The sequence below is a fragment of the Cladophialophora yegresii genome (genome assembly GCF_000585515.1).
Source record: "Cladophialophora yegresii CBS 114405 chromosome Unknown aczIN-supercont1.1, whole genome shotgun sequence".
Lineage (NCBI taxonomy): Eukaryota > Fungi > Ascomycota > Eurotiomycetes > Chaetothyriales > Herpotrichiellaceae > Cladophialophora > Cladophialophora yegresii.
Genome location: NW_006913045.1, coordinates 4,184,597 through 4,198,248, shown reverse-complemented (window position 1 = coordinate 4,198,248; position 13,652 = coordinate 4,184,597). Strand labels below are relative to the sequence as shown.

At 54.4% G+C, this 13,652-nt stretch overlaps 4 protein-coding genes across 4 annotated transcripts; all 4 read left to right on the top strand.

Moving 5' to 3' along the window:
• Nucleotides 1–3,314: 3,314 nt before the first annotated feature.
• On the top strand, nucleotides 3,315–4,766 carry A1O7_01505 (uncharacterized protein; the record flags this gene model as incomplete). The annotated part of the gene is made up of 3 exons (XM_007755542.1): nucleotides 3,315–3,657; nucleotides 3,713–4,081; nucleotides 4,138–4,766. 3 exons carry the CDS (start codon nucleotides 3,315–3,317, stop codon nucleotides 4,764–4,766), a joined length of 1,341 nt encoding a protein of 446 aa, XP_007753732.1.
• A 1,455-nt stretch (nucleotides 4,767–6,221) lies between these two features.
• On the top strand, nucleotides 6,222–7,801 carry A1O7_01504 (aldehyde dehydrogenase (NAD+); the record flags this gene model as incomplete). The annotated part of the gene is made up of 2 exons (XM_007755541.1): nucleotides 6,222–6,349; nucleotides 6,424–7,801. The coding sequence occupies 2 exons, from the start codon at nucleotides 6,222–6,224 to the stop codon at nucleotides 7,799–7,801; spliced, it is 1,506 nt and encodes a 501-aa protein (XP_007753731.1).
• Nucleotides 7,802–8,437: 636 nt separating this feature from the next.
• Nucleotides 8,438–9,097, top strand: A1O7_01503 (uncharacterized protein; the record flags this gene model as incomplete). Its single annotated transcript, XM_007755540.1, has 3 exons — nucleotides 8,438–8,483; nucleotides 8,594–8,791; nucleotides 8,901–9,097. 3 exons carry the CDS (start codon nucleotides 8,438–8,440, stop codon nucleotides 9,095–9,097), a joined length of 441 nt encoding a protein of 146 aa, XP_007753730.1.
• A 678-nt stretch (nucleotides 9,098–9,775) lies between these two features.
• A1O7_01502 (uncharacterized protein) lies at nucleotides 9,776–13,114 on the top strand (the record flags this gene model as incomplete). Its single annotated transcript, XM_007755539.1, has 2 exons — nucleotides 9,776–12,222; nucleotides 12,274–13,114. 2 exons carry the CDS (start codon nucleotides 9,776–9,778, stop codon nucleotides 13,112–13,114), a joined length of 3,288 nt encoding a protein of 1,095 aa, XP_007753729.1.
• Nucleotides 13,115–13,652: the final 538 nt, after the last annotated feature.

Below are 13,652 nucleotides of genomic sequence, written 5' to 3'. Positions count from 1 at the left end.
CGTCAAGTTAGGTTGGGCGACTGCTCGCGACACCAGCCAGTCGAGTGGCCTGCTACCGAACGCCGCTTCGTCTCCTTGGGATATCAAATCTCTAACCTTGAGGCCCTGGTTTATTGGCCAAGGCACGTATGGCGCCGGCACGAGTACTGTATGTACTCCGGAATTGATGAAAGTCTGACGCCTGTACCATGGGAGCAACCAGCGGCAGCCCAGAGCTTAGCTGTCGGTCGTGCAGCGGCGCGCCATCTTGGATCCTTTTTTGGTGCCGTGTGCCATGACCGAGGGCTGCCGGAGTTCTGCGGTGTTCTTCTTTTGACTCTGAACCATCGTCTACAGCACGCCGTAAGTACATACAGTAGTTTGGACTACTTAGCGACGATCGGCTTGGTGTGCTGCTGGCTGGGATCATGGGACCAGCAGAAGGAAAGTGTGCTCCGTCCTGTGGCTTGACACTCAGTTCGGGAGATCAAAGATCAGGACTCCATCATCCGTGATGCATGACAGATTGGTGAGATCTGTCGGTTCGGTTCACCACGACAGGAGTCCGAGGGCGCGAAATGCTCCCTCGACCACTGATAGTTAAAGTCACATACTACGGAGTGTGCCCACTGAAGTCAGCATCTTTGACTACCGCACCACACCATCTTGAGTCCTTTAGCGTCGAATCTCGTAGGAACTGTACGAGCACACGTAGTGGCATCGCAAGTGCGCGCACAGGACGCCCGCCGGTTTGAGCGCCGTGACACCTCTTCGGCCTCTCGTTTTCGATTTGGCGACCAATCCGTCCTGGATGTCATGGAAACAGAGGCGACTTCACATGCCACGCCCTGCCTGCCAGCTACCGGCCTTCAACGCGTCTCGGCAAGTGACAGAGCCTGCTTCGGAGTGTCAGGCCGTCATGTGTCAGGTCTCAGGTGGGTGTTGCGTTGACGCAGCTGGTGCTAACACTGATTGCTGGCGCTGGCGGTCCGACAAATAATGGCAGCAGGACAGGAAATAGGAAACAACACCGGCACGTATGTCAAAAGTAGATTCACCGAGTCAACGGTGCCGAAGGAGCCACACGCCCGGGACATACACCATCTGTAGCAATATGCAAGGCGGCCCAACGATGCAACCCGCATTGCAGTGCTGGTACTCCGTACCGTAGCGCATCAGGCAGGGATCATGGGGAGAGAGGGCGGATCCCAGCGAGACATTCCACACGTGGGCGGGAACGGAGCATTTCCCCATCACGGATCACGAAAGAGGCTTGCTGCCCACCTTTAACCGACGTTTCTCTCCCTGCACACCTGCTGCCGCTGAGGTGTGTGGCTCGAGGTGCTTTCTGCAGGCTTGAAGGCACCTGGCGTGGCGCCCCGTGGCGTCCACTATTCCAATTGTCGTGCTGCGTCGCAGCTTGGGCTTGTGTTCTCCTCCGAGAATTGTCTCTCTCACAGATGTCCTGGACGGCATCACCAGCAAGCAGATGCTGATGCCGATGCGGTAGCTCAGACATCCATCACTCTTCGCGACGATGGTCTCCTGGGATATCTACGGACTATCTCGCATCTCCTCCTGGCATCAACGGCACTTTTGTGCATGGAGCTTCAAGCACGTCGTGAGCACTAACCGAGCAATCCTCAGGCTAGTGCCTGGCTCGTCTCGCGGGCTGCGCGGGCCACACTAACTGAAGATTTCACTGACTTGCGTGATGTGATGCAAGCACTTGACCTGCAGGTGATACTGAACTCCGTGCATGGGTCGGAGAAATAGGTTTCCAGCCTGCATCCTTCTGGAGCAGCTTGCTTGCTTCTGCTCTGCTTGTCCCGCAAGTCCGGCGTTGATCGCAGGCGGCATGGCATGTTGCATGTACTGTATCGGTAGCGGCCCTCCTGCCGCCAATTGCGTGCTCTGGAAACCTTCCCATCTGCCCGCTGCCAATCCAACAAGCGCGTCTTGCAAGAAGCCAGGACGGCACATGATAACGCTCCAGGCAAGGAAATACGAGTATCAGGCCCGAGCGCTTGCCGTTTGGGGCGTCAAGCTCGAGGATGGGTGGAGAAAGCCGCGACACCGATCCTGCTGCAGGGGCACGTCCTCGATTCTCGGGCGGACACGTGGCTGCAGATGTGAGAAAGCGGAGGGATTTCAAATCGTCTTCGCCCCCACCCCCTCTCGAGCAGTGTCTCGCATTCTCTGAGTGGCTCGTGGTTAGCCTGACAGATGACGAAACAGGGATCGTGGCAGGTTCATGATCTGTTCTGCGGTCAGTGTTCACTAACGGAGGGGGCAGCTATGCATTCCCATCCATGGTGGTTGCATGTTTTGCTTTTTCGCGGCATCGTTTCCTTCCTTGGTGCCTCACTTGGACATACCTTGCCAGGGCCAATTCCTGCGGAGAGGTTCTGACGCAGGAGCTCCAGCTCGTCACAGTCGACTGCTGACCACTGAGTGACCACGGCTCAGCCACCTCCTCCCATCTATGAATACGATATAGAATCTGTCTACAATGGCTTCGAGATTATCCCGATCGTGGCCGACTACCTCGGATTATCCAGGAGCCGCGTATGCTGCTACGTCAGGACGGAGACGACAATTCCTACGGTACACCGGACATCCTATGCTAAGTGTTAACAACCTTCCTATTACTGGGTGTTTTCTCTGGCAGGTAGAATGACAAGTCCTGCGGGATGATCTGCGCTAGAAATTCTTCATACCGGCTAGTACACCGTATCGTGGGGCACTGTGGGTTGTCGATAGAATCGAAGCTGATAAGTTGTGGACATCCGCTCCTTAGAGGCATTCCGCTAGGTACCAACATTCAACAATATCGTCCTAAGCTTAAGTACCTGTATGTTCTATATGCAAGACATTGCTGCTTTGCTCCAAGAACGGTGTCCATCATTGTGGATACTGGCCTGGAAAACGGTCTTGGACGACCGGCGAGAGACAACAGACGATATTTGGTGAGAGAGGTATCACCGATCTAGCTCAACAAGAAGTAGATGTCCTGGAGTCTCCTTCAAGTAAGCTTTCTGTCACCACAAGCCTGAAGATAGTCATCCTTCAATGAGGCAGCTATGAACGTACATGTCAGGCTCAGCTCACACAAACCTCAGATGAGATATCGCCAAGCTTTGTCTTCCCAATTAGGAAACCCGGCTTGACTTCAATTAGACTTAAACTTTATTTCCCCAACCGCGACGCGTCGTTTACTCAGACCACTTTGCGCGGTCCTTTGGTGATCACATTCTCATTACCACGACAGGGCTTATCCTTTCGTCAGTAAGACGCTCTTCCCACGTTCCCGTTGCTCAACGTTCTGGCCCACTATGCCTCTCACTATTCAGCCGAGGAAGCGCAAAGCCGCGTCAAATCCTGGCGTTCCCGCGAAGAAAGTTCGCATTGGCTCTACCACAGACATACCTGATCAGCCGACTGTCTCACCTTCAGGGCGACCCAAGCGAACCTCTGTTGGTGAACCCCAGTACAAAGTCACAAGACGCCGCTCATCTAGCACTCGGAATGTAAGCCCTGCTGCTGCAGAACAGAAGTCTCCGGCCAAGAGACGTGGTAGACCACCCAAGGCGGGGCCAGCTGCTGCTACTACTGCACCTACCGTGGACGAGGATGTGGCGCCTAAGAAACGAGGAAGACCGGCCAAGAATACCAAGGGTGAGTCAGAGCTTGCATCTCCGAGAATGACGCTGGGCTAAACACTGCATGGCAGCCTCTGCTTCAAAACCCGCCACCTCTGCCCAAACCGCCCATGCAGCGACGAGCCAGCAACCCGAAACGAAGGCCTCCGTTATCATCCCTGGAAAACGTGGAAGAAAGCCGAAATCTCTGACCGAGGCTACACAACTAGCCACCGGATCCGACTCCGAATCCACACCTGAAGGCCTTGTGGCGCACCCGAATGACGCAGCTACAACGGTCAATGGCGACAAGAGCAAGCTGGAGGACCTCTCTGGTGTCGACACTGACGTACAATACTGGCTGATGAAGGCGGAACCAGACTCTCGTATTGAGAAGGGTCACGATGTCAAATTCTCCATTGATGACCTTGCGGCGAAGACGGAGCCGGAGGCTTGGGACGGTTAGTAATATTGGTCCCCCGTGCTCTCCGGCGGTCGTTCTAACAGTGATGACTAGGCGTGCGCAACCCGATGGCCAGAAACCATATGCGAGCCATGCGCGAAGGCGACTTGGCATTCTTCTACCACTCCAATTGCTCTGTCCCTGGAATCGCAGGCGTAATGCGGATCGTTGCCGAACATTCGGTCGACGAGAGTGCATTCAACCCTGACCACCCCTATTTCGACCCAAAGTCTGACCGCGCCAATCCGAAGTGGGAGGTCGTTCATGTTGAGTTCGTCAAGAAATTTGAGAACCTCGTCACTCTACGGGAGCTGAAGTCGTTTGCGAAGCCTGGTGGTGCCTTGGAGGATATGCAAATGTTGAAACTCTCTCGACTGAGTGTCTCAGCCGTCAGCCCAGAAGCATGGCGCTTCATTCTCGACCTCGCCGGTGAGCCTACCACTCTGGGTCATGGAGATGGTATGAGTGGATATGAGTCGGAGATTGATGGAGAAGGTGAAGACACGGCAGGCGTCGGCGATGCGGATGGACTCAATGGTCTTTCCAACAGTGACGAAGGCCTCGGAGTGGCAAGCGGCGTCAACTTTGAAGGATCAGCTGTCGACGCTATTCAGGATAACGGCGGCTCCAACACTGTCAATGGTGCTGATGGTGCCGACAAAAATCCGAAGGGAATTGTCTAGCGGCTCATACGACGGAACTCTGTCTGCCCACCGTGAAGGGGACGGAAATTACCGGCGTACAGCTTCGGAATGGGCCATAAGTTCCTGTGATCATATCTGGTAGTGACCAGACTCCAGCAACTATGAGCTGGAGATCCCTGGCGAGAAATCTGATGATCGACAGACTCTGCATCGTTGCGGCAACTGATGCTATCAGAAAAGATGCAAGCGTGCCGGCACTGGAAATGCGATGTCGAAGGTGTCAGCTGGGGATGAACGCACAGCTTTTGATTTTGGACCCGGCCGCTTCCTTCGCCCAACTAAACAGCGACACAGGACGGCAATGTGGCGATGCTTGGTCGGAATGCGACACTGAGAGCTGCTCAACCTTCTTCCCAAGTACAGCTGCCATACGGCTCCTGCGAAGATAAGTCAAAGTCTTATCACAGAATGTACACTTGTTATTGAACCGCACCTTCCGGCTGTCGAGCCGCATAGTATCCTCGAGACTACTGCTTCCCAAGTTGATCATTTTCCAGGCAAATCAACCTCCACGAACTTTTCAGTATCGTCTGGTGGGTGTTCTTGTTCCAGTTGGGCTCACCGAACTCGTCCTTGTCCAGTCACGCGCAAGTACTGAATGATTTAGAGTGTATGCCTGGGTAAGCCGTCGACTTCGTGCCTGCGTCCCATTGAGGAATGTTTTTCTAACGGGCCCAGATCTTCCGAAGCAACAGGTGTCTCGATCTTCATTCGCAAATTCTATACCCGAGGTATTAGATACGAGCAAGAGGGAAACTGTGCATGTCATGTGCTTATCTTGGTTCATATCCGATCTAGCTTTCCACGTGGCGTCAAGCTGAGCTTCGGCGTCCCAGCGCTCTGCTTCTTCCGGCCACGCAGCTTCGCAGCCTGCATGAGGGCGTCTCTACCCGCAGCAACGCCTCCACTCGCTGTCTCCATTGATCCTGGAACGCAGCAGACCTCGGCATGGCCTTGAACAAGGCTGAAATTCCTGGTCAGCAGATCCTGTGCAGTCCTTAAGTGGGAAGCTGCAGCCGGAGCAGCTTATCGCAAGCGCAACTGCCCCTCATTTGGTCCCTGATGCTTGACTTTCCGCTCTCTTCCGTTTGCTTTTGGCTTTTGCGCTTCTTTTCGGAGCTCAGCGACTTGCTGGTGTTGCATTGCTTGACTGCACAGTGGAACGCAGATCGCCGCGAGCTCGGAGCTCCAAACAGGCAATAGAATCCTGAAGCTTCGAGGGAAAAATAGCTGACTGTACACTGGATCGGCATTGATTCCATCAACAAAATTCTTGGTGTTCTCCTTTTACTCGCCTGTTACATGTTGACCAGTCTTGCGAGGTTTATATCCTGCCTTTCGAGCTCAAGTCAAAGCTCAACCAAGTGTTATAAATTTTCTGCTTCCCCCACCGTATTGCGACAATTCTCGTCGACGCGATTGAAGGCCTTCAGCATGGCGGACCTCAAAGTTGAACTTACTGCTCCTAACGGACGCAAGATCACCCTGCCGACTGGCCTCTTCATCAACAATGAATTTGTCAAATCGAGTTCAGGCGATAAGATCACCAGCATTAACCCTACGTGAGTGGCCGGAGTCGAGGCTCTTCCCACTGGGAGACTCTGTAGAGAGATGGTAATTGACATGCTTGAGTTAGAGATGAGTCTGAGATCACCTCCGTTGAGGCAGCGTCGGCAGATGATGTCGACAAAGCTGTGAAAGCGGCGCGGGCAGCATTCAACGATCCGTCATGGCGCGACCTCCCTGCCACCGATCGAGGCGCCCTGATGTATAAGTTCGCCGACGTTCTGGAAGAGAATAAGGAAACGCTTGCCACACTGGAGACCTGGGATAATGGAAAGCCGTACAGCGTCGCGCTGAATGAGGACTTGGCCGAAGTCGTTGGCTGCATAAGGTACTATGCTGGTTGGACAGACAAGATCTATGGAGAGACCATACCGACGACGCCACAGAAGTTCGCATATACTCTGAAGCAACCTATCGGTGTATGTGGTCAGATCATCCCGTGGAACTACCCTCTGGCAATGGCGGCATGGAAACTCGGTCCTGCTCTCGCATGTGGCAACACGGTGGTAATGAAGCCTGCCGAGCAGACTCCCCTCTCGATCCTGTACCTTGCCAGTCTCATTCCTGGGATCTTCCCTCCTGGCGTCATCAACATTGTAAATGGTTACGGCAAAGAAGCCGGTTACGCCCTAGCCTCTCATCTGGACGTGGACAAGATCGCCTTCACGGGTAGCACACTTACAGGCAAGCAAATCATGAAAACAGCCAGTGTCAACATGAAGAACATCACACTCGAGACGGGCGGAAAATCACCTCTTGTGGTCTTCGACGATGCTGATCTCGAACAAGCCGCAAAGTGGGCACACATTGGCATCATGTCGAACCAGGGTCAGATCTGTACAGCAACATCTCGCGTCTTGGTCCAAGACTCAATCTACGACAAGTTCGTCGAGCAATTCAAGGAGATCGTGAAGTCGACTTCGAAAGTTGGCGACCCGTTTGCTGATGACACATTCCAAGGCCCTCAAGTCACGAAAGCACAGTACGAGAGAGTCCTGGGCTATATTGAGAGCGGCAAATCCGAGGGCGCAACACTCGCAACGGGTGGCGTCCCGCACAAGAATGTCGGAGATGGCAAGGGTTTCTTCATCGAGCCCACAGTCTTCACAGGTGTAAAGGATGACATGAAGATCTACCGGGAAGAAATCTTCGGTCCCTTTGTTGTCATCGCCTCGTTCAAGACAGAGGACGACGCGATTCGCATGGCGAACGACTCAACATACGGTCTCGGCTCAGCGATTTTCACTCAAAATATCGAGCGGGCGCACCGAGTGGCAGCCAGGATCGAGGCTGGCATGGTTTGGATTAATTCAAGCAATGATTCGGACTTCAGAGTACCCTTTGGTGGTGTCAAGCAGAGTGGTATTGGAAGAGAGCTGGGCGAGGCTGGATTGGCGGCGTATTCACAGACGAAGGCGGTTCATGTCAATGTGGGTTTGAAGCTGTAAAGGATATCAGGCCGCAGGTAAGATTCAATATGCCGAAAGGCCTGTCCTCGTGTACTCAGCTCAGAGACGGCACACTACTGTACAGGAGGCAACAACTCAGCCATCAAATACGACCGTCAAGTGACCGCGAAGGAGATTTCCAGACTCTTACCACCCGCTAGAAATTGAAACAGCAGCGAACCAGCAGCATACACACCTGCGGTCCCTTCGGTTTACTGCAATGCTGACAGTCTTACGCTCGTTTCTGTCGCGCTCGTTTCTGTCGCGCTCGTTTCTGTCGCGCTCGTTTCTGTCTCTATCGCGCTTCTCTCTGTCTCTATCGCGCTTCTCTCTGTCACGGCTGATGCAGGTCGACTGCCTGATATCCTCAGGTCCGGATGCGTGGCTCAGGAGAGTGACATTCACTCCGTTCATGTGAGGCCGCTCTTGAACTTATATAATATGCTCTTTCTCTCACTTTACTCATGAGATGATCTCGCCTTCCCTTCCCTCAGTCCCCCTGCCTACCTTTCGATAACCTCCATTTCAGCTCCTGAATCGCACAAACAACACCAACATCCTTTGATTCTCTCATTGCTTCACTCACAAAAAGCCATCTCCACAAAACCAAGCCCGCATCCCATCGTCATCCCAGCCATGTCATCCGACGCGGTCGACGACCAACTGATCAAAAGAATCAAAGGTAAGGTGTAATGTGCAAGTTTGATTGCTCTTTTTCCTCCTCCCTAGCTGACCCTTACCGTGTGGGAGAATCTCCTTGCCTCGATTTCCTAACGCTGTGCTTTGCTTCAGATGAGATTGCATTGATCACGGGCGACAGCCTTCCCCCAGAGTTCATCGGTTATGGACCTTCTTTCAATCGCCAGCGCCTCAGAAGAATGGTGCACGCGATCATGCTGGCTGAATTTGGGCGTGATTACGTGATTGGTAATCCCACGCTCGATGTGCTGTTGGTGTTTGCACAGTTTCACGTTGCTTGCATCATGAGAGGTACGTATCTCTGGCGTGACAGGGTTTGGAGAGTGAGATCGTTTACCCTGTCTGCCGGGAAACACATGGAGAAAGGGGCAACTGCTAATAGCTACCTCCCTGCGAATAGCTGCCAACATAGCTGCCCAAACGGCCGGGCGAAAAACCGTTGAGGCCGAGGATTTCACGCTTGCGACCAAGCTGCTTGAGGAGAAGGAGCACCAGATGATGTTGAAGAGAGCTTATGAGAAATGGGGGCGAACGGATCGGATGAGGACACCGCACATTGATTCGAGGACGGTGCAACGATATGGCTATGGTTGGTGAGATGACAGTTGCCGGACTGTACTCGTACTCGTATGCTCGATGCTCGTAGATGTGTTGAACTGTAGACGACACACGACGCTGAGCGAGCTCAACGGCCACATGGGGTTTGGCAGGGGAAAGAATTCCATGTGGCATGGGATCTGGACCACAGAGTTTGTAGCCGGTATGTACAGGAGCTGAGCAGAATGTGATTTCCTCTCACTGGTACTTCAGCATGAATCACATCGTCACACCCTTCTTGTAGACGACGTAACTTTGGCTTACCTAGACTGGTCTCTATTCTAAGCATCCGACACACCCTGGTTGAGTATGAGATCTTCTCCTTACAGGTTCGGGAGTCACGTACTCCATATGTCTGGTTGAGGCCGATGATGGGCGCGACGGGCACCATGCTAGACAGACAGTTTTGCTCCACTGCAGCGCACGTGATATCATTGGATCTTCGGACAAGTGTAGTGTCGTGTAACGCAATTGCGGTTATTGACAAGGGAATCTTTTGTCCGCAGGCAGTCTGTCTGTCACGACAACCTCATCTCCTGTTCACCTGCTCCGCACAGCTTCCTCATAGCGTCCCCTGTCTCATTTCTCTCCGAATGAATCATCCCCTCTGTTGCTGAGCCTTTGGTCGTCGCGGCATCTCCGTTCCGCCAGTTTCCTTCTGTCAACTTCAGGCCCCAAATGGCGTCCGGGGGATCATGGCTGAACCAAGATTTCGGCGCGGACGACGAAGAGTCCGACAACGACTTCAACCCGGGGCTCGAGGGCGGTTCCGATGCTGAGGACGACGGCGACCGAGACACGAAACCCAACACTGCAGCCAGGCGGGGCGACGAGCAAGATGACGGCGAGGATGCTGGCGCCCGCCGCCCTACGACCAATAAGTCGGCATCTCCTGCAAGGCGAGACACTCAGCCTGCGCTCGACAACGACGACGCGGATGAAGACGGCGATCAAGATGACAACGGCGAAGATGACGAAGGTGAAGGGGAAGACCTCAATGGCGACGATGAAGAAGATGACGAAGAAGACGAAGAGGATGAAGACGCAGTTGCCAGTCGACCTCGCAAGCGCCGGAGACGGGGCCTGAACCAGTTCTTCGAGGAAGAGGCTGAGGTTGACGAGGACGATGACGAGTTGGAAGCTGATGAGGACGACCTCGGGCCCGATTTCATCGAGCCTAATCATCCCGATGATGATCTACCGCCCGAGGCCGACCAAGACGACGCGAGACACAGAGAACTCGACCGCCAACGGCAGATTGAAACGTCAATAGATCTCGAGAAACAGGCCGCTGCTTACAAGGAGCGCTACGGACGACGGACGACTACCGCACTCAGTCAAGGGTCTTTCGTGCCACAGAACCTGCTCATGCCTGATGTTTCGGACCCGAGCATCTGGGGTGTTCGATGCAAGCAAGGTAAAGAGAAAGAGATCGTCAGCAGGCTTCTAAAGAAAATGCTTGAAGGCAAGGGTCGGAACGCGGTAAAGATCTGTTCAGTCTTCCAGAGAGGTGATGGCGAGGGTCCTATGGCCGGCTATATCTTTGTCGAGGCTGTCAAGAAGAGCGATGTCGATGATGCTCTGACCAATGTCGCGGACGTCTACCCGCGGACCAAGATGAACCTCGTGCCGATCAAGGAGATGCCCGATTTGTTGAGGACCCGGAAGGACAAAGAGCTGGTACCTGGTGACTACGTTCGCATCAAGCGTGGTCTCTATGCCGGAGACTTGGCTGTCGTCGACACGGTTGAGACTAATGGTCTCGAAGTGACTCTTCGACTAGTCCCGCGACTTGACTATGGGCTGAACGACGACCCGGCCAGGGCCCCATCTGCCGACGCGAAGCGGAAGCGACCAAATGCGTTTGCACCAACTGGCACCCCGAAAGAGCGGCCTCCGCAGAGACTATTCAACGAAGCAGAGGCCAGAAAGAGGCATGATCGGCTCCTGCAGTCGAACAACACCCTGACGAGGAAGTCTTATACCTACAACAAGGAAACCTACGAAAACGGCTTCTTGATAAAAAATTTCAAGCTCCAACATCTCACCACAGAGAACGTCAACCCAAAGCTGGAAGAGATCACGAAGCTGACCGAGACCGGCGACGATGGCACCGAGACTCTCGATCTCGAAAAGTTAGCTCACAGCCTTAGAAGCGCTACGGCCGAGGGCAACTACATGCCTGGTGACGAGGTTGAGGTGTACGAAGGTGAACAGCGAGGCATCATTGGCCGGACTGAAGCCGTCAACGGCAACATCGTTTCGATCCAGGTCACGGAGGGTGAGCTCGCTGGCCAGCTTGTTGAAGTGCCTGTCAAGGGTTTGCGGAAGCGCTTCCGGGAGGGTGACAACGTGAAAATTATCGGTGGGAGCAAATACCGGGATGAGGTCGGCATGGTCCTTCGCATCAAAGACGACAAAGTCACAGTGCTTACAAATAACACCAACGAGGAAATCACGGTTTTCAGCAAAGATCTCCGAGAAGCTACGGACGCTGGTGGCGATGCAGCAGGGAACAGCCAGTTCGACGTGCAAGATCTCGTGCAGATTGATCCAACCACTGTCGGTATCGTGATCCGTGCCGACCGCGAATCTGTACGTATCCTGGATCAGAATGGTTCCATCATGACCCGTCTGCCCTCTCAAATCCAGAAGGCCGAGACACGCAAGAATGCTGTCGCGACAGACAAGAACGGCTCTGAGATCCGTGTCGGTGACGTCGTGCGTGAATCGACTGGAGAGAACAAATCCGGCACCATCCTCCATCTCCACAGAGGCTACGTCTTTGCGCATAACAAGCTAGGGATTGAGAACTCTGGAATCTGGGTCAACCGGTGCACAAATGTAGTCACAACTGCCGCAAAGGGTGGGCGTATCACCGCCCCCACGACAGACTTGTCCAAGATGAATCCTGCTCTTCTAGGCAGGCGCCCAGAGGCAGCTATGGCCCCGCCGCAACGACCCGGGCGCGATCCGCTCCAAGGAAAGCTTGTTCACATAAGCAAGGGAACATACAAAGGTCACCGTGCCATCGTCAAGGATACCACAGCCGGAGAGGCGAGACTGGAACTGCAGACGAAGAACAAGACCATTAACCTTAGCAAGTTTGACCTCTCTATTATTGAGTAAGTAGAGCGTCCGATTTCGTCCCAAGACAATTACTGACGTCTACCCAGTCCCAACACGCAGAACCGTACAAGATACGAGGATTGGATCAAGCAGCGTGGTGGTCCCATGTCGATGAGGGCCGGCCCAGGCCTAGGTTCGTCTCGCGTGCCGGACGGAGGGGTCTTTGGTGGAAGGACGCCCATGCATGCAATGGACGGGATGCGGACTCCAGCTTGGGGTGCATCATCACGGACACCTGCTTGGGGCGGTCCTAGCACCGGGGGTGGTCTCGACTCCGGCCGAACGCCGTCATGGAAAGGTCCTTCTGGCTCACAGACGTCTTACGGTGGCGGTGGAATGACATCCTACGGCGGCGCAGGCAATTACTCCACCAACAGCGGTTCTCGCACACCAGCATGGAGCGCAAAGACTCCCTACGGCGCCGGCGACTACGGGTCTTCTGGCAACTCTGGCTTTGACGGCTTTGGCGGTTCACGCACACCAGCATACAATCCCTCCTCATCACGGACACCCGCTTGGGGCGGACCAGGAAGCAACTCGACGGCATCAGCACCCACGCCTGCAGCCCGACCCTACGACGCGCCCACCCCAGGCATGTCCGCACCCACGCCCGCCGCCTCAGGTAACCGCTACGACGACGAAGCATACACACCCTATCTATCCGCACCTACTCCCGGTGCTGGTCCGCAAGATGCGCCCACGCCCGCACCACCCAGCTTTGCCAAGGCGGCCAACAGTGTTCCGCTGAAGAACAATCGTCTTGCGGTATACGATGCGCCGACACCTGCCGCGAACGCACCGACACCATATGCCACGGGGGCTTTCGACGCGCCAACTCCGGCGGCGGGAGGGCCGAGATATGTGGACGACGACGAGGATGACGAGTGACGGACCTGTCTTCTGGCAACAATGGACGTGGAGCTGCAGGTTTCGCACGGGAGCACGATGTGCTTGGAGCTTTAGGCCAGCTCGCGAGAAAAGTGTATTGCCATCAATCAGTATCGTGGCTGGATCTGAATCTGGCAACATGGGCGCAGTGCATGGGCGCGTGCGCGTGCACGTGCAACATGGAACAGTCACACAAACGCTAAGGGCCATGGCCTGGTAAGGATGGCATGGCCAGAATTCCCAGAGAAGCATAGACAGTACTGCTGCTTGCTTGCTTGCTTGCTTGCTTGCACTCCTGCTACATTGAATCAGCAGCCTGGGCATAAAATGATCGGTTCATCATACTGTCTGTGACGAGCCTCCCCTTTCTGTGCGTGTTTATGACGGCGAACGAACCTCACTCTACGCCATCCGCCGACGACGGCGTGAAAAGTGATACGTATAGCAGAGGACCGTTGGTTTCTTTCACGTCTACTGTGTGTGTGTGTGTGTGTGTGTGTGTGTGTGTGTGTGTGTGTGTGTGTGTGTGTGTGTGTGT